General features: G+C 43.8%; 1 protein-coding gene across 1 annotated transcript in view; it reads left to right on the plus strand.

Moving 5' to 3' along the window:
* The first annotated feature begins 988 nt into the window (after positions 1-988).
* AFG3L2 (AFG3 like matrix AAA peptidase subunit 2) overlaps positions 989-20,062 on the plus strand; it is a 233,440-nt gene continuing 214,366 nt past the window's right edge. Inside the window, exon 1 of the mRNA XM_085606063.1 lies at positions 989-1,168. Within this exon, the coding sequence (XP_085462189.1) occupies positions 1,094-1,168 (75 nt within the window). The 5' untranslated portion in view covers positions 989-1,093. The remainder of the gene's footprint in view (positions 1,169-20,062) is intronic.

Genomic DNA, 20,062 nt, shown 5'->3' on the forward strand with positions numbered 1-20,062 from the left:
TCACTATTACAACACGAATAATATTAGTAGCTCGAGATCACTTTTATGGAACAGTTTTTTTGGAAAATATTTTTATTGAGTATCACATTTCACTTTTATGGAACATAAGTAGCTCTAGTTCCAGAAAAGGATGTAGACCCCTGGTCTAAACACAAAAAGAAAACGTTACAATGGTGCGTAACCAAAGATATAAACATGTTTAAAAATGGAATAACAAACTTTTCAAAGATCAAAGGGATTCACCAACACCAGAGTTATTAATACATTTCAGCGTGTTCGATTTTTCCGCGCTCCTTTTAGCTACCGATGCAAGATTAATTTAAAACTCAAAAGATTCAATGCTTGTTAGAATTTTATCCGATAATACAAAAAAACTGCAGAGACTCTCACTAACTCACGATGACACGGAGAAAAAGAATACAAAGTAAATGCGCATGCTCAGATTGGATGTTTATGGGCGGGCTCTGTTATGGCCTCATACGTGAGAATTCAATGGTTATGCAAGGTTCCAAGGTGACGAATATATAACCCACTTTTATAACCCCTGGCCATGACCAAATTAAATAGAATAGCCTAGCCCATCAGGGAGAGAACAGGGGCGGATCCACAGTAGCCACACCCACTTTTATTTGCCTATGTTCTACATCAAGAAAATAAACCAACAACTGAGCCTAATTAAAACACTGGACCACGCTTGTGAATCTGTCACTGTAATGTCATGTAAAAGTTCAAGCAGCCAAATCCTACAGACCGTTGATAAACCAATACGGATTGGCGGACACGTCTCGTGACTCGTCCTTACATTATAAGCAAAGAACTTGAAGAATAAAGAAAGTGTAGACAATGTCCAGCCCAGCCGAGTGTTACACATTTCAGGGTAGAGGACCACATTTTCAGACAACAATTTTTGTCAAGCTCAAAAATTATAGAACTGTTCCAAGATGGCTTATACATTAGTCGGGACGTAGTGGGAGGGCGTGCTTATGACGTCGAGTGGCGGAGTCAGCACAGGCACACGCAGCCTCCTAGCCAAGGCTAGGGACACAGAGCAGGAAGACCAGGCAAGGGAGCAGGCAGGCGGACCTGGGAGGTCATGGCTCATCGGTACCTGCTGCTGCTTCTCTCCCGCGGCTGCAGAGCTCTGCGTGGCCACCCGCCGCTCCTCTCGGTGAGCAGGGAAGATGGGTCTTGTCAGTTTTCCATCTGAACCAGAGGAAGGGCACTAGCATTCTCCCCTCCGTGTCCAGTGTACTGGGATTGGGAAGGTGAGGGGAGTTTGTGCATTGTAACCCAAATCTCCCCTCCACTCATGGTTTGCCTCCGTGCTGTGATGGTCATTTTGTTTGCCGAAGAGTGTCTCTCTCAACTCTTACTGTTGATGATGGAGTTAACGATGCCATCTGTAATTTAGAGGGGTGTTGAGTTTGTTGGTCACTCACCGACCAGCACTGATCGTGTCTGTCTAACTCATGGCCTTGCCAATGACCCATTGACCTTTACAAAGTATCAACATGCCTCTCAGCTTTTCAGAGCAGTTCAGAGGAAGTGAAAGTAATTGGACAAGACGTCACCTGGTATTTGACCCAGTGACTCAACATTACGTTAAATGACATTGCCAAGGGACATCACAGGAAGTGACTTCACTTGGAATTCTTACCCAACTAAATGACATTCATTATATTGACCTCAGAAGAATGAACGTCTGAGTGGACCCAAAGAGATTTTAACTAGTCACCATGTAGTCAAACACAGATTTTCTGTCACAAATGATTTCTGATGACAGTTTTCTTGGACGTATACAAATTGAAAAGTTTCCTTCAAAAGCTCTCTCAAACTCAACTCAGACTAAAGGGATCTAGCAAGGATGTGCAAAGGGACAATCCCACCTTCCCTTTCGGCCTGGAAGAATGGACTAGACTTCTACATGGGGTTAGAGATCCCAATATTCAAGGCCAGGGGTTGCCCACAAAAGCATCCCAAAATTTGGAAGAGATGGGCAGACTATCGAGGCCTGGATCTGGATGCGGTGCCCCCAGTGGATTCATCAGCATCTATGGTGTAATGAGGGCCCTTGGGGTAGGAGATCTGAAGGGTAGTGAGGGACTTGATTTGTAGGGATGGAGAAGGAAGTGTGAAACGAGACGCAGTAGTGTGTTAGTGCAAGGGGGATCAATGTGTTCATGTTATACTGTTTTTTAATATTGATGACGAAGAAAATGTTTGCCTCCATCGTCAATGATTACGATTTGCAATGTCTACTATGGCAGATGTTTCCTGGATCAAGGAGCACTGCAATGTATGTGACTTTTGACACAATAAAATGTGTTTTAAAAAAAAAGAACTCAACTCGGACAATGCCTAATTCATAATCCTTCAATCCAAGAACCAGCTTCCACCTATGGGAAACATGGTTAGAAATCACCCCCAATCTGATACACACAGAGTAACTCTATAGTATTATTGTTCCATAGCTCCTTATCCTTCATTGATTACATCAGCCACCTCTCAAAACCCGCAGCATACCAGCTACACCTACTGAACGATGTCACTACCACCCCCCCCACACCCCCGGACTTCATAATTTTGGAGCAAGCACTGGCACATTCAAACAGTGCGGTACAAAAGGGGGTGGTGATGGACGGAGCATCAGAACCAATCAAACACATGGGAAGACATGGCTTGGCAGTTCGGGCTGGACTGTTCCCATGAGGCACAGGTTCAGACTGATTTGCATATGGCCATGTCTGAACTGGGGTGGCAGAGTGGGCTAAAGAATGGTGATGGATCTAACCCAGATCTGTTGACTGGGTGTGAGTGTTTGATTGGTTCTTATGCTCTGTCCATCACCACCCCCTTTTGTACTGCTTTGTTCGCCATAAGTTGGCAGGGTATGCTCAGACGTGAGTCCCTTGCTCACTTTGCCACTGGATTCAAGCAAGCCTGGCTGAAGACGGCTGAAATGCCAGAAACCGGTCCTAGGAAGCTTGTTTCCGGTCCAGGGAAGGCATGGCTTGGCAGTTCGGGCTGGACTGTTCCCATGAGGCACAGGTTCAGACTGATTTGCATATGGCCATGTCTGAACTGGGGTGGCAGAGTGGGCTAAAGAATGGTGATGGATCTAACCCAGATCTGTTGACTGGGTGTGAGTGTTTGATTGGTTCTTATGCTCTGTCCATCACCACCCCCTTTTGTACATTCAAACAGTAGCAACACCATTGTAGCGGGCATTCTTAAATCCACAATCTTCCCTACAAAGGCATCGTGCAGTCCACTAGTAGTCTTGTTACAAATGCCAGAAAGTCTGGCCACATAACACCTATACTTAAAAAAAGTCACTGGCTTCCTGTTGATGCTATGTATCTCTTTCAAGAATGCATGCACAACTCCCAAAGCAGCACATGTACACTTCCCAAATACATAGTAGAAAAAATACTTGCCTCTGGTGGCCTAAGAGGGAAAGAAAGATAAAGTCCTTAAATCCTTCCTCAAAGAAAATAAAAACCACCAGGCAGACCTTCTCATAACGTGCACCCAAACTCTGAAAACAAATCCCTGACGACATAAGGACCATTCCCATCGTCCTGGCATTCAGCAAAAAGCTCATCCCTCACTGGATCAAAGCTTACCTTCTATAACCTAACTGTAAGAACTGCAGAGTTAATGATAAGTAAGTGATGTTTTTGTCTGTTGTATATAACTTGTTTTATGTAAATCAACCAGTTGAACCTGTGGTTAGGTAGGTGCTCTATAACTGATAGTAGTAAACAAATCAGCTATATGTCTGGTAAATTATTCAGTAAAATACACAGAAGTAAACTTTCGTGGTGTGACCATGCATTAGGACAGTTGCAGCTTTTAATTAGCAAATATGGAATGGCCCAAACTTTACCGATTACCATCAGAATATGCAAACTCTTTGAGAGGCAGCAGTAAAAAATCTAGTGGGCACAAAGTGTCTTCATCCAATGGGCTGTGATCTGTGTTTACAGATTTCAGAGTCTCTTCAATTCAAACTGAATGAGCGAGGCACAGGATAACAATTTTTTTTCTTGTGTATTTATGTGTGCTGTTTTTGTATGTTATAGGACATCCCTTCTTATCGTTTTCCTGTGCAGCTGAGTTGATTTGGCTATCAACAGTTTCCTATTAATCTGCAGCTCTTTTTGCAATAGACTTTACAATTTCACTTTTGTGCTCAATTGAGTCCGAATCTGACTTAAAATTTAGCTTTGTTGCATAGGATGCCGTGGTATTTTAGAGGGTACCATGGGTTAATTTACAGATTTTGGCAACTCTTCACTTAACTTTTCTTTTCGTCTGATTTTGGGACACTGATAAATCCTCATTTGTAAGCGTGAATACAAACCGATTTAGCTGTTTTGAAGGCTTCAAGATGAGAAGGACTGAGAGAGAGAGCCTGGGGTTGAGGGTAGCCCCCTGAAGTCATTGACTCTCAATTTATGACTTGTTATTACTTGATTGGGCTATCCATCAAGGCTATAGCATTTCATTACCTCTACGCCCCTCGTCCTTGACCCAGTCATCATTAATGAGGTATTCCACTTGACAGGAAACAAAACAGGAAACGCTTTTAGGCTCCACCCACACTCCTGCCAGGAGCTATAAGTACATAGCCAACAGAAAGCACTTCCTGTTTTGTTTCCTGTCGGTGGACCTGACTGGGGACGCTTGGGTAAGTGCTGGACACTTACCTGTTTCGTGTTTGTCCTGTGGTTTCCTCCTTTGCTGGGCTTTGGGGGTGCTCATGGACTTTCGTGGGAGCTGCTTGAGTCGGGCTGCTTGGCTTCCTGGACTCCTTCGGGTTCTCGGTTACCGGTACTGCTGGGCTGCGCTGGTTTCCTGGAGTCCTTCGGTTACCGGTTCTGCTGGGCTGCGCTGGTTTCCTGGAGTCCTGCTGTCTGGTGAGTCCTCCTACTGTGGCTGTGGTCCCGCAGTCGGACGCTGCAGCTTGCTGTCTGTTGCGTGGGGGAGGCTCGGGCACTCTTCGTCTCTCTCTTGGGCTCCGTGTGATCCGTTTCTGATGAGCATCCGGCTTGGAAACCGGACGCTACATGTGCAGCGCGTCATTTGGGAGCACTCGGGTTGGGCTCCGGGTGCTCCGTTCTGCTTCGTTCTCATGCCGCCCAGGCACCCGGGCTGGGGTCCGGATGCTCCGTACGCAGCGCTTTGTTGGGAAGCACCCGGGTTGGGCTCCAGGTGCTCCGTTCTAATTCCTTCTCGTGCCGCTCGGACACGGACGTTGTGGAGCGCTCAGGTTGGGCTCCGCTGCTCGTGGTCAGTGCGGGGCACCTGGGTTGGGCTCTAGAGTGCTCCGCGGCATTCGGGCGAGTCGGCATACTGTTCCCAGCGTCCTCGTGGGTAATGGGCACCTGGGCTGGGCTCGGTGGGGTACGTGGGTGACGGAACGCGTTTCCTGGCTCTCAGCATGATTTCGACCTTCGGCGGCTGTGAAAGTGTGGCTTTCACTGGCCACGCCCCCTCCCCACCTCGCTTCTGTGTTGCGCTCAGCTGTTTGGCATGCCCGTTGATTCAGGGGTGGTTTCCGATATGTTCTTTTTTTTTAATTGTGTGGCGGGGGTGTCACATTCTGGTCTGTACCTACGCCTCTGTTGGTTGTGTGCGCTGGGTCCTGTCTTTGGTGTTCATGATGGGGAAACATCAAAAGAAGCGAAAGCATGTGTCTCCTGTCTCCTCTTCCTCTTCTCCAGCGGACAGTGGGGATTCTGCCCCTCAGGTGAAGTGGGCCAGGTTGGATGATGGCAGGTTGAAGCACCTAATTTTGAAGACTTTGTCAGATCTGAAGTCCTCCAAGATGTCTGTTGGGGGTCTTTCTGGTGGGGGTGTTGACCTCTATTCGGACATTTCTTCCTCGGATTCTTCTGATGACTCTTCCTTGGGGACGGTGGATCTGAAAGGAAAATATATTTCCAAGGAGTTGTTGCCTGACATTCTTTCTCATGTACGAGGGAACATAGGGTTTTCTGATGATGTTGTGGCCAGCACATCCCAGGATGCGGTTCTGCCGCAGTTTCGGAAGCATGTTGCTACTTCTCTTCCTATCCATCCCTTGGAGATGGATGTCCTCTTGAAAGAATGGAAGGATCCTGATCACATCATGATGCTGCGCTTTATGTCCAAACTGTATCCTTTGCAGGACATGAAGGATTTGTTTACTAAGTCGGTGCATGTGGATTCCATTGTCGCCAGTTTAGTGGGTCGTCCTTCTATGGCGGATGATAATTTACTGTGTGATGGTGTGGATAAGAAGATTGACTCTGCGCTGAAGAAATCTTATGCAGGCTCTCACCTTGCTATCTCTTCTGGTGTCTATGGAGCTTATGTCGCGCAATCCCTGTTGACTGACTATAAGACTTTGTTTTCCACAATGCGGGGGGGGGGCAGTTGTCCAGACCTGCTGGAATCCATGGAACGTCAGGCTGAATTCCTCTCAGACATTGCCTTTGATTCTGTGTGCTCTACTGCCTTGCCCTGTGGTTCCTCTGTTGCCGCTTGTCGGAACCGGTTGCTGAAGGGTTGGAATACGGAAGCCACGCAGAGATCCATGGCATGGAGGTTGCCATTTACTGGACCTAGTCTTTTTGGGGACGCTCTTGAGGGTAAACTTCACAAGGTGTTCAAAGAGCAGAAACATTCTTTGTCCTTCCATCGTCAGCCTTCTCGTAAGGACTTTTCTTTCTCTCATGCCAAGACCTTCCGCCAACCTTCACGGTTTTAGCAGTCTTCTTTTAAGGGCCCGAAAGGTGCTGGTAGGAGTTTCCCCTGGAAGTTCCAGAAGAAGCCCCCCAGAGATGCTGGACAGGGTCCGCAGCATTCCTGACTATGCCACCTTCGGTCACGCTGGTGTTCAACCAGAGGTTGGTGGGAGGCTGAGGTTGTTCCTTCCTGCTTGGCGTCTGACGATCTCCGACCAGTGGGTGCTGGATGTCCTGGACCATGGGTATAGGATCGAGTTTCTGTCCCTTCCTCCGCCCTCAGGCATAGTGCGGACTCCGACACCCTTGAACCTGTCTCAACGTCAGTCTTTGTTGGACGGTCTTCACTCTTTGCACCTGAAGAAGGCGATTGTGCCTGTTCCCCGGTTGGAGTGGGGTCTGGGGACCTATGCGATCATCTTTCTTGTTCCGAAAGTCACCGGGGGTTTTCAGATTGTCATCAATCTCCAGAGTCTGAACTTGTTTGTCCGGAAGATCCATTGCAATGGGTGATCCCTTTGATTCAGGCCGGCTGGGTGTTGTCTACGCTGGATCTCCAGGACGCTTATCTTCATGTGCCAGTGGCTCTGGAGGATCAGAGGTTCCTGGGCTTCTGCCTGGTGGGTCATCATTGGCAGTTCTGTGTCCTTCTGTTTGGTCTCCGATCCGCTCCCCGAGTGTTCACCAAGGTGGTGGCTCCCTTGGTGGCCCATCTTCACCTCCTGGGAGTGTCCGTGTTTCCTTACTTGGTCATTTAGCTGCTCCAGGCTCCTTCCCCTGCGGTCCTGTCTCAGCACCTGTCCTTGACCATTTGTACGCTAGAGCGCCATGGGTTTCTCCTGAACTTTCCAAAATGCCAGCTGCTTCCTGCCACTCGGAGGTTTTTCATCCGGGCCGTCTTCGATTCGATCCAGGGCAAGGAGTTCCTTCCAAGTTGCCGGCTTCTGTGCCTTCAGTTCCTGTTGCGGAGGTTGTTGCCCCAGGCTGCGGCTCCCCTCCTTCGGTGGCTCGAGGTTCTGGGTCATATGGCTGCAGCTGTCTTCACGGTGCCCTGGGCCAGAGTTCAAATTCGGCCTCTGCTGTGGCATCTTCAACGTTGGGTGCCTTTTCTGGTTCAGGACTATGCTGTCCTGTGCCAGTGTCTCTGGAGGTTGTGTCCGCTCTCCAGTGGTAGCTGGATTCCTCCAATCTCTACAAAGGGATGTGGATTCGCCTGCCGCCTCCGTTGGTGTTGATGACAGATGCCAGTGCGTCCGGTTGGGGAGCGACTCTGGGTCAGTGGGCTGTTCAGGCTCGTTGTCTCCAGTCAGAGTCCCGCCGGTCCTCCAATTGGAGGGAGCTGTCTGCAGTGGAACGTGCTCTTCATTTCTTCCAGGATCGTCTGCTGGGGTGCAATGTCCTGGTGAGGTCCGACAACTCGGTTACTGTGGCTTACATCAACCACCAAGCGCAGTACTCGCAGTCCTTCGTTGAATCTGATGGCCTGTGTGATTGTGGGTTGGGCGGGGCGTCATCTTCTGGCCGTTGCTGCTCAGCATATCAGGGGTGTGGACAATATGGTGGCGGATACCTTGAGTCACAGGTTTCCATGATCTCTGACCCTGTGTCTCTCCCCCAGGATTTTCGGGCTGCTCTGTCAGAGGTTCGGGACTCCTGAGCTGGACTTGTTTGTCTCCAGGACCAACGAGCAGCTTCCCCTCTTTTGTTCCTGGACTCCGGAGTTGGGTGCTTGGGGGTGGAGGCTTAGTCTCTCCGGTGGCCCCCTTAGTTGCTGTACGCCCCCCTCCCCTTTCCTCTGATTCCGGCCTTCTTGCTGAAGGTACAGCAGGCGGGTGCCCAGGTGGTGGCTGTCTTGCCTCACTGGCCTCGGAGGTCCTGGTTCCTGTTGTTGTTGAGTCTGGCGGTGGGTCCTCCTTGGATTCTACCTCGCTGCGCGTCTTCCCTGAGGTCGCCCTCCCCCTCCCTCCTGGTCCTTCTCACTCTGGCGGTCTGGAGGTTGAACGGCTGTCTCTTGCGGTCCGGGGTTTGCCTGGCCACCTCATCACTGTGATGCAGGTCTCCCGTAGGAAGTCCACTTTGTCCTCCTACTCTAAGCATTGAGCTTCCTTCTCCTCCTGGTTTTCTGGACTTGGTCTGTCTCCTACCTCATGCCCTATCGCTTCTATTCTTCAGTTTTTTATTGATAGGTTTCAGAAGCGCCATGCCTTGTCTACTCTGAAAGGTCAGTGGGCTGCTATTCGGGCCTTCCGAGATCCGGCTTTGCTACCTTCTTCAGAGGAGTTGTTGGTTTCTCGGTTGTTCCGGAGTTTTTCTCTCTCCTCTCCTTCTGCTCATTCTTCGGTTCCTCCTTGAGATCTTTCCTTGGTCCTGGGTGCTTTGCAGTCCTCTCCCTTTGTGCCATTGGAGTCCATTGACCTTAAGTTCCTCTCTTTTAAGGTGGCTTTTCTGGTTGCTGTTACTTCTGCTCTGCGGTTGGGTGAGCTCAATGCCTTGCTTTGTTCTCCTCCCTTTTTGCGTTTCTTGGATGACGCAGTGGTCCTTTCTTTGGATCCTGGGTTTTTTCCGAAGATTCGTTCTCGGTTTCATTCCTCTCAGGAGTTGATCCTTCCTTCTTTCTGTCCTTTTCCTTCCTCACCTACTGAGCTTTTGCTGCACACTCTTGATGTGAAGTGTGCGTTGACTATTTATGTTGACCGCTCTGCGGTGTTTCGTTCTTCCGACTCTCTTTTTGTGACCTTTGGTCTGGCATGTCGAGGTAAGGCTGCCTCCCGTCTTACTCTGGGTCGCTGGATCAAGGCTAGTATTTCTCTGGCGTATCAGGGCTCTGGTTTGCCTTGCACTTCTGGGGTTCAGGCCTGTTCCACCAGGGGTGTTTCTGCTTCCTGGGCTGCTTTTCATGGGGTTTCCCTTGATGAGATCTGTCGGGCTGGGACTTGGGCTTCTGATTCTACTTTTGTGAAGCATTATCGTCTGAATTGTGCTCTGTCTAACCGGACCAATTTTGGTTGTGGTGTGTTGCGTGCTGTGGGGAATGTTCCCCCCCCCCCCCCGTAGAGGTAATGCTATGATTACTTACCGGTAATCCTCATTACTCTTAGTTCTACTCGTACTCGACCCAGTAATAATTCCCACCCACACTCCCTGTTCAGGCCTCAGGCCTTTATTGCTTGGTATGTCAGGAAGTGCTTTCTTTTGGCTATGTACTTATAGCCCCTGGCAGGAGGGTTGGTGGAGCCTAAAAGCGTTTCCTATTTTGTTTCCTGTCAAGTGTAATACCTCATTAGTGATGACTGGGTCGAGGAAAAGTAGGACTAAGAGTAATGGGGATTACCAGTAAGTAATCATAGCATTAATGTGGTTGCATTTCCCCATTTGTTTTGTCTTTGGTTTGGGTGAAAAAGCATCAATTAGTTCTTTTGTTAGACTACATATGTGACCTGTGCGGCTAGTAGTTGAGACAAAAGTGTGTTCTTTGTGTTTAGTTCACTGAGATTTTAATTCCTTATTTATGGGTTTTTTGCTTAGGAGATGTGTTTCTTTTACACAGAGTTACTTACTGATCACTATTGCGCACTTTCATTTAATTTTCTTTGTATATCGGTAAATCTGCGTTTTTGTTTCCTGTGCAAAGTGAACACACACACGTTTTCGTAAATGTGCAATGAAAATATTGGCTTTTTTGTCAAACGTATCTCCTGTGCTCACAACATATCCATGCAACACAAGCTACAGCTCTGACAAATATTCAAAACACTTTTCATCGAGGGTAGGCCCTAACTCTGCTAATGAACTCTGAAAACTATTCCCCTACTCTGAGCTTCCATAGTGTTAAAGCCTGAGATGGTGCTTCATTTTGTAATTTTCTTTGTAGGAGAGCTGTGGACAACACTCACATAGTCGACCAACTATTACCAAACATGTTCTCTAACAAAGTGCAGGACCAGTTGGCTTTTCAAATGACTGTTTTCTTGAATGGATCTCTTTAAAGGGCATAGAACAGAAGCAGGACACCAATGGGGCATTTTATTTTCTTGGTTGGCGGTGAGGTTAGATGGGCAAAGACTGCCATCCCGCTAATTGCTTTGAGGCTAAATAAATATATCTTAAGCACTGCCTTTACATTTTTCATCAGTGGGAAATGTTTGTCAAAGAATTAAAATGTAATACACCACAGTTTGCTAATTCATCTGAAACTAAGTATTTAAACTAGTAAATCGATTCATCAATCCATTTTAATCTGAGGTTTATATGTCAACTCATTGAAATGTAAGGAAGCAGCTACAACCAGCAGATTGAGTCCCAATAGACCGGCTTCTCTTCCAATACTGCGACCAGAAATCAGCTCCACAAATGAACCAAATCTTGTAGGACTCCTATTATAGTACATGAGATGTAATTAATGCTTGCTTTACTGCCTTTCGTTGACATCTACCCAAGTTCTCCATCTCAGCACAAAGGCGGGTTCAAGGTATGAACAGGGTCATTTGGTTTTCTTGGTACAAAGAAAGAAAGTGCCTGTGCGTAAGCTTCCACAGGACTCTCTAAGGAATTACAAAAGCATTTGTTCTGATATTTTTAATGTCGATTAAGCTAGTATTGCAAAACACTATTTGTGTTACAATCCTTCAAGTTATATTCTTACTTCAGCTACTTGAAAGTGCCGCCATATAATGAACGTGAAGTGACTTGTTAAGATACACAGGATGAGTCATTAGTTAAAACCTCCTTATTTTAATCCTAGCTCAGCAGCAACTTCATTCCCCCCCATGCACCTGCCTTAAAGGGACAGAAGTGTTGTTAAGTGACATTTAGAGCAGCAGAATTTACCGAACCACATTGCACATAGGTTGATACAATTACTTACTAACACGTGTGTTAACAAATTAGTAGGGGCACTTGGGGTATGCAGTGAGAGAAATTATTTTATGGTTTAATAGGATTATTTACAAGCACATAGATCTTTACGTTAAAGGACTCTACAATTGTAATTGGGGAAACAAACTTCTGATTTGATTCAGTTCTTTGTTGATATCGGAGATACATTATGTAGCACCCCATTATTGGTTGTTGGGATGGAGCTTTCATTCCTAGAACCATTCTCTGCACAGCTGTAGCTAAATATAACTTGTTATTAAGATACATTTTTAAAACTTCTTTGTGGTAGACAAAGATTTGCACTGCGCTCTGCGTTTGTTAGGTTGTATAACAATTTTTACACCAGTTTACAATTGAGGTAAGAGATTTTGCTCTGGCTGGGCATGATTGACCGATCTGAATAAAGCGAATAGCTCATTCTTGGTGGTGGCACACACTCATTAAATTGGGTCCCACCCTGAATGTAAAAATTTTTATATTTTCTTTTTCTACATATTTCAGCTGATTTCTTCTTTTGAAATATATATTTATTATGACTCCTTGAGAGTTTTGGGCATAACTCCCTTCTTTTAGAGTGCAGTCTCAAATTACACATTTTTGTTTTGTAAATTGAACATGAATAAGTAAGTACTTGTGTTCTTATCTTTCTTCACAGCAGTTAAAGAAGTATCACTCATATTTACAATGCTTAACACCCACACATGAAAGAGGTCTTCATTTCTCAAAGTATAACAAAATAGACCTCATGTGTTGCAAGACTAAAAACAGTTATTTCTAGTAGCATTTGGTAATACAATTTGCATCCATATTTGAAGGTTTTATAAGCAAATGTTGAGCATTGTATTGAAAAATTATTCATTTAATGTAGTACTTGTTTTAAATGGATACGTTTTTGGTTATCAATGCTTATTATAGTAATTTTTAGTTACATTGTTGCAAAATCACTGATATTCAGGCGAATGCATAGTTTTTCATTGCATCTCGTGAGGAATTGATGGTGTAATGTGACGTGTATACTACTGGAATTGGTTTTTAACATACTTCTGGATTGTTTTGTTTGCGATTGTCATGGCATTCTGCAATCACACCTTTGCATAGTCTTCATGTTGTGTATATTGTTCGGCTCTTCCGTTGTAAGCGGAATTAGTGTATTTTGATTGTATGGGTATATGCAAATATAGTCCCCCTCTGTTTCTACATGCATATTATCCACACTATTCAATAGAATGCTTATCTCCGAACCTCCCATGTAAATGGTATTCTGGGTTTTGAAATTTCTCCTCATACTATTGCTTATTGTACATATATCATTGTTCTAAACATTGCTTGGGTGTTGAATCATTTTGCTCTGGGGGTGTCTAACTTTGTGTTAGAGTTTTCAGGTTAATTATAATAAAATATGACAGATGTTCTTCATTGAAGATGTGGGGCTCTAATGAGTTTTAATTTTCAATTCAGAATATTTCTCGTTGTAGTATTTTTGAATGTCTTCTCTTCGAGGCTTCAAAATGTTCTCACAAATTAAATATCTCTTTTGTGGTATCTAATGTTTATGCTCTATACAGTGTCTTGCCAGATTGGACTTCATTTTTATTCCTAAACTGTAGATTTATGTTCACCTGTGTACACTTTGAAGTTGCTTTTATTTTGCCCAACATACACTTTTGCACAAAGACGTTTATGTAGCACCATCTGTGTTTGATATGTGCTTTCCCCAGCATTTGGTGGAGCAAAAGGCTAAAAGCTAAGAACAATGTCAAGTCTATTGTCTGGGTTGTACAGCTTGAGAGTAGTTTCCTGCCTCATATATATCGTTTTTTTCACTTTTGGACCTTTGCAGGGGAATTGGAACACCGTAATATCCTCTGCTGTAATCCTGTTCTTTAGCTAGTTTTGAGCTATATACTGAAGTGCAGCTGATTTTAAGGAGCTCTGAGCAGGCCATGTGTGAACACATGCATAGTCCTCTTCCTCCCCACCCACACAGATTCACGAATGGCCCGTGAGCTCCTCCCACCTTCAAACAATTCCCAATATACTGGCATTATTGATGCCAAACTAAGCATCTTGCTTTTACCATGTGGTTGACTAGTAGGATGCACCCCTACACACTGCCCTATGAAGCGGCTGATAGAGCTGGTGAACATACATTTGCTTAGCCAAGGCTTTACATACTATCTTAATTGTGTGCAATTCTGAGAGCTGTATCCTTGCACCAGTAGTTCATCAATCCTACCAATTTTAGGCTGGGAAAGTTCCCTGGTTGATGGTTTTTGTGCCAGAGAATAGTGGACCTACTCAATAACAAACATGAGCGAGAATCTGTCTGGCAAATAACTCAGATAGTATACTCTATGAATTGCTCCATTGACCCAGTAACCGTGGACTCCGGCCTGCTAATGATTGTGATATTGTTCATTCGAGAGCGGGCCTACCAATCCTCACTCGTACTACATATGGTTGCCACTTCCTTCTTTTCAATCACTTGTATTTTAGATCCATGATTAGTAAGTTAATCTTCATTATTAGAGATATGGCATTCCGACATGTCAAGTCTCGTAGCCTCATAATGCAATTTGTCTTTAATTTTATTGGCTTATATTAGCAGCGAGTCTATCTATGCCTCTGTTGATTTTAAATTTCTTATATGGTTGAGTGGGCCTGCACACCTGTTCTATGTGCTGATATGTTATAATAAAAATTTGAAAGAGTCTTTAGTGTGTTTTAAGCGTGCTTTCACGCGGAGGGATGTGAGTCTACGTCCCTATATATAACAATAGTTGAGGGAGGTTCTGGAAAGACCAGAGCCTGCGTGAATCACAGCTAGGAACCTAAGGTCTCAATAAAAGTAAACCGAAAATGTACAAAATGTGCAATAGATATACAGTGAAACAAGATACAAATGGTATAAAAACAATAAACAAGTAACTGGTTTTACCACTGTTTGTTTGTATTGGTTGTATTTTATAACTGGTTCAATTGGTATTGTTATCATCACAATACATCAGTTATGGTGTTTGTTTTCCAATTCAAATTAAATTACAATGTTCAACAATTGTAAAAAACAAGGTCCCAATGCATTTCGGGTTAATTTCTAACCCTTCGTCAGGGGATATATACGTTCACAAACAATCAAAATAGATGAAGTTGCTCTATTTTAAGTTCTTTTCAGCCTCCAGCCGGAGCTGCAACAAAAGCCACATGAATTCAATTAGAAAAATGACATGTATGTTGGATTTATAGGATTTGCACTCATAGGAAGATCATAAAATGGGAACCCACATCAAGAGGTTAACGTGCGAGAAAAAAGAAGAAATCTCACCAAGGTGTGTGTACGATAAACTGTTAAAGAGAAAAGAGCGTAAAGCTCGAAATCAGGAAGTGTGTGCTTACCGGAATAATTTTAGTCGTGCGTAACTCAAAGTATCTGTAAGAGAACGTGATGAGTGAGCTCTACGTAAGGAGCATATTTAAACTCAAAAGTCAGAGAGACGGACACTCAAAAGGAAATCAATAGCGCCCCGACTCACCCTGCTGTAACGCCTGGAGTCATGAAAAAGGGTCTAAGTATCTGCCGGTCAGTGCGTTGAATGTGTCTGTAACAAGCGAAGCCGTATGTTAGAAACAACCGAATGGTTGTAATACAATGTATCAGCTCAATGACCGCTAACTCGTCTCACCTTTCAAGTGAAGTGTTCGTGCTTCTCAGCTAAACTTCCGGGAACTGCAAACCTTCTGCTGGCGCATGCGTGTGGATGACAAGTGTGTCGGTTATAACGTAAACGGTGGTGCGCAAATGACATGAACAACGGACTAACGTGCTGTTCATGTAATGGAAATGAAAAGAGTAAAAAGGGGTAACTGTTCGTAAATAATTGAAATTAGCAGTGATTCTGCTGTAAAGCACTGCGAGTAAAATCTAATCTACCGCATGTATATAAAACAATAGGAAAACGAAGAAAAGTTTGAAATAGGTGTGAAGACGAGAAACGTAGTACGAGTGCAAATCCTTTACAAAGAAGAGAAATACATGATATCACAAAACTTTCAGATGAAGCATAACATTTCGTAGTGGTCATTCAGACCACCCGGGATCACTGTTCCCAGGAATTTTATCCAATGTGTTTCTCTACATGAAAGAAGTGTGTTCATATCTCTGTCTGTCAGTATGGGAAGGCGTTCCAAAATAGTGAATCGTAATTGAGGGATGGTGTGGGGTGTGTTGATCCAGTGTGTAACCAAAGAAGAGGTCATATTCCTATTCCGAATTCTGCTCTTGTGTTCGATAATTCTGGTCTTAATCTTGCGACTCGTCCTCCCTACATACACCAAGCCGCAAGGGCATTTAATGGCGTAAATGACCCACTCAGTGTTGCAATCTGATGTGTGTTGTAATGTGATAGTTTTGCCTGTGTGTGGATGTGTAAAGGCTTTGCCTACTATGACGTTGCCACATTGCCCACAGTTGTGGCATTTTTTCATCCCTGTATTTTTCGCAGTTTGAGGTTTAACTTTGTTTTTAAGGAGTTCCCTCAAGTTCTTCGGTCTGGTATGTGCAAACATAGGGGGATCCTTAAACAACTCGTGAAAATCAGCTTCTTGTGCAATGATGTCCCATCGTTTGTGAATGATTGATTTGATGTTTTTAGATTGCATAGAGTGTCTTAATACAAAAACTTCCCGTTTAGAAGAGACCTTAGAGGTAGTAAGAAGTAGATCTTCTCGTCTTTTTTGTGCCACTTTTTGTTCTGCCTCTAAGAGGATGTTATCAGGATAGCCCCTGTTTTTGTATTTGACCAATTGTTGTTTGATGTCCATTTCACATTGTTGGTTGTCTGAAGTAATCCTTTTGATTCTCGTAAGTTGAGACACCGGTAAATGTTTCTTTAAAGAGTATGGGTGGGCACTGCTGAAATGCAGTGCATTGTTGACATCTGTGGGTTTTCGGTAGATTGTGGTGATTAAGCCATGGGTGGATTTGTGAATCTCAATGTCCAGAAAGTTGATTTTGTCATTTTGAATGTCATGGGTGAATTGTATTCTTGGGTTGCATTGATTCAACTCAGTGATGCTGTGCTCCAAAAGACTTCTGGAACCTTTCCAAATAACTAAGATATCGTCAATATATCTCAAGAAAAGAGTTGTGTTGGCTCGCCAGACTGGGTTGTGTAAAATGTATAGATGCTCAAAGTAAGCCATGAAGGTATTCGCATACGCTGGGGCTCCTGGAAAGCCCATGGATGTACCTGTGATCTGAAGGTAGTATTTGTCTTTCCATGAATAGTAACTGTGGTACAATGCGAAATGTAGTAATTCCAAAAGAAAGATGCTTTTTTCTTTGGTGAATGATGAGTTAAGAAGTCTCCATTCTACAGCCTCGAGACCTTCATCGTGGGATATCGATGTATAAAGGGCCACAACGTCTATTGTGCAAAGGAGATAATCAGTGTCAAGATATTCTTTGATGGATTCCAATTTTAAAAGGCAGTCAGTTGTATCCTTGATGTACGTTTCCCATGATTGAACCAAAGGTTGCAAATGGTGATCCAGATATTGACCTGTTGCTTCATGCATGTTTCATCTTTCAATTTGTTGATGTCTTGATCTAATTCTTGGAGTATGGACGAGATTTCTTCAACTATAAGTAGTATAAGATCCAAGGATCAAGACCCTACCAAGGATTTTCTTACAATACTGAATAGTATTTTACAGAAAGGAGAAGAAGATGGCATCATTGATGTAAATACCCGAAAATTTCTTTTTCAATCCACACCAAAGGTTCCGCATATATATATGCTCCCTAAAATACACAAAAACAAACAAAATCCACCATTTAGACCCATAGTAGCAGGCTGTGGATCCATGCATGAAGCAACAGGTCAATATCTGGATCACCATTTGCAACCTTTGGTTCAATCATGGGAAACGTACATCAAGGATACAACTGACTGCCTTTTAAAATTGGAATCCATCAAAAAATATCTTGACACTGATTATCTCCTTTGCACAATAGACGTTGTGGCCCTTTATACATCGATATCCCACGATGAAGGTCTCGAGGCTGTAGAATGGAGACTTCTTAACTCATCATTCACCAAAGAAAAAAGCATCTTTCTTTTGGAATTACTACATTTCGCATTGTACCACAGTTACTATTCATGGAAAGACAAATACTACCTTCAGATCACAGGTACATCCATGGGCTTTCCAGGAGCCCCAGCGTATGCGAATACCTTCATGGCTTACTTTGAGCATCTATACATTTTACACAACCCAGTCTGGCGAGCCAACACAACTCTTTTCTTGAGATATATTGACGATATCTTAGTTATTTGGAAAGGTTCCAGAAGTCTTTTGGAGCACAGCATCACTGAGTTGAATCAATGCAACCCAAGAATACAATTCACCCATGACATTCAAAATGACAAAATCAACTTTCTGGACATTGAGATTCACAAATCCACCCATGGCTTAATCACCACAATCTACCGAAAACCCACAGATGTCAACAATGCACTGCATTTCAGCAGTGCCCACCCATACTCTTTAAAGAAACATTTACCGGTGTCTCAACTCACGAGAATCAAAAGGATTACTTCAGACAACCAACAATGTGAAATGGACATCAAACAACAATTGGTCAAATACAAAAACAGGGGCTATCCTGATAACATCCTCTTAGAGGCAGAACAAAAAGTGGCACAAAAAAGACGAGAAGATCTACTTCTTACTACCTCTAAGGTCTCTTCTAAACGGGAAGTTTTTGTATTAAGACACTCTATGCAATCTAAAAACATCAAATCAATCATTCACAAACGATGGGACATCATTGCACAAGAAGCTGATTTTCACGAGTTGTTTAAGGATCCCCCTATGTTTGCACATACCAGACCGAAGAACTTGAGGGAACTCCTTAAAAACAAAGTTAAACCTCAAACTGCGAAAAATACAGGGATGAAAAAATGCCACAACTGTGGGCAATGTGGCAACGTCATAGTAGGCAAAGCCTTTACACATCCACACACAGGCAAAACTATCACATTACAACACACATCAGATTGCAACACTGAGTGGGTCATTTACGCCATTAAATGCCCTTGCGGCTTGGTGTATGTAGGGAGGACGAGTCGCAAGATTAAGACCAGAATTATCGAACACAAGAGCAGAATTCGGAATAGGAATATGACCTCTTCTTTGGTTACACACTGGATCAACACACCCCACACCATCCCTCAATTACGATTCACTATTTTGGAACGCCTTCCCATACTGACAGACAGAGATATGAACACACTTCTTTCATGTAGAGAAACACATTGGATAAAATTCCTGGGAACAGTGATCCCGGGTGGTCTGAATGACCACTACGAAATGTTATGCTTCATCTGAAAGTTTTGTGATATCATGTATTTCTCTTCTTTGTAAAGGATTTGCACTCGTACTACGTTTCTCGTCTTCACACCTATTTCAAACTTTTCTTCGTTTTCCTATTGTTTTATATACATGCGGTAGATTAGATTTTACTCGCAGTGCTTTACAGCAGAATCACTGCTAATTTCAATTATTTACGAACAGTTACCCCTTTTTACTCTTTTCATTTCCATTACATGAACAGCACGTTAGTCCGTTGTTCATGTCATTTGCGCACCACCGTTTACGTTATAACCGACACACTTGTCATCCACACGCATGCGCCAGCAGAAGGTTTGCAGTTCCCGGAAGTTTAGCTGAGAAGCACGAACACTTCACTTGAAAGGTGAGACGAGTTAGCGGTCATTGAGCTGATACATTGTATTACAACCATTCGGTTGTTTCTAACCTACGGCTTCGCTTGTTACAGACACATTCAACGCACTGACCGGCAGATACTTAGACCCTTTTTCATGACTCCAGGCGTTACAGCAGGGTGAGTCGGGGCGCTATTGATTTCCTTTTGAGTGTCCGTCTCTCTGACTTTTGAGTTTAAATATGCTCCTTACGTAGAGCTCACTCATCACGTTCTCTTACAGATACTTTGAGTTACGCACGACTAAAATTATTCCGGTAAGCACACACTTCCTGATTTCGAGCTTTACGCTCTTTTCTCTTTAACAGTTTATCGTACACACACCTTGGTGAGATTTCTTCTTTTTTCTCGCACGTTAACCTCTTGATGTGGGTTCCCATTTTATGATCTTCCTATGAGTGCAAATCCTATAAATCCAACATACATGTCATTTTTCTAATTGAATTCATGTGGCTTTTGTTGCAGCTCCGGCTGGAGGCTGAAAAGAACTTAAAATAGAGCAACTTCATCTATTTTGATTGTTTGTGAACGTATATATCCCCTGACGAAGGGTTGGAAATTAACCCGAAATGCATTGGGACCTTGTTTTTACAATTGTTGAACATTGTAATTTAATTTGAATTTGAAAACAAACACCATAACTGATGTATTGTGATGATAACAATAC

This window comes from Triturus cristatus, chromosome 5_1 (genome assembly GCF_964204655.1).
Source record: "Triturus cristatus chromosome 5_1, aTriCri1.1, whole genome shotgun sequence".
In the NCBI taxonomy this organism is placed as follows: Eukaryota; Metazoa; Chordata; class Amphibia; order Caudata; family Salamandridae; genus Triturus; species Triturus cristatus.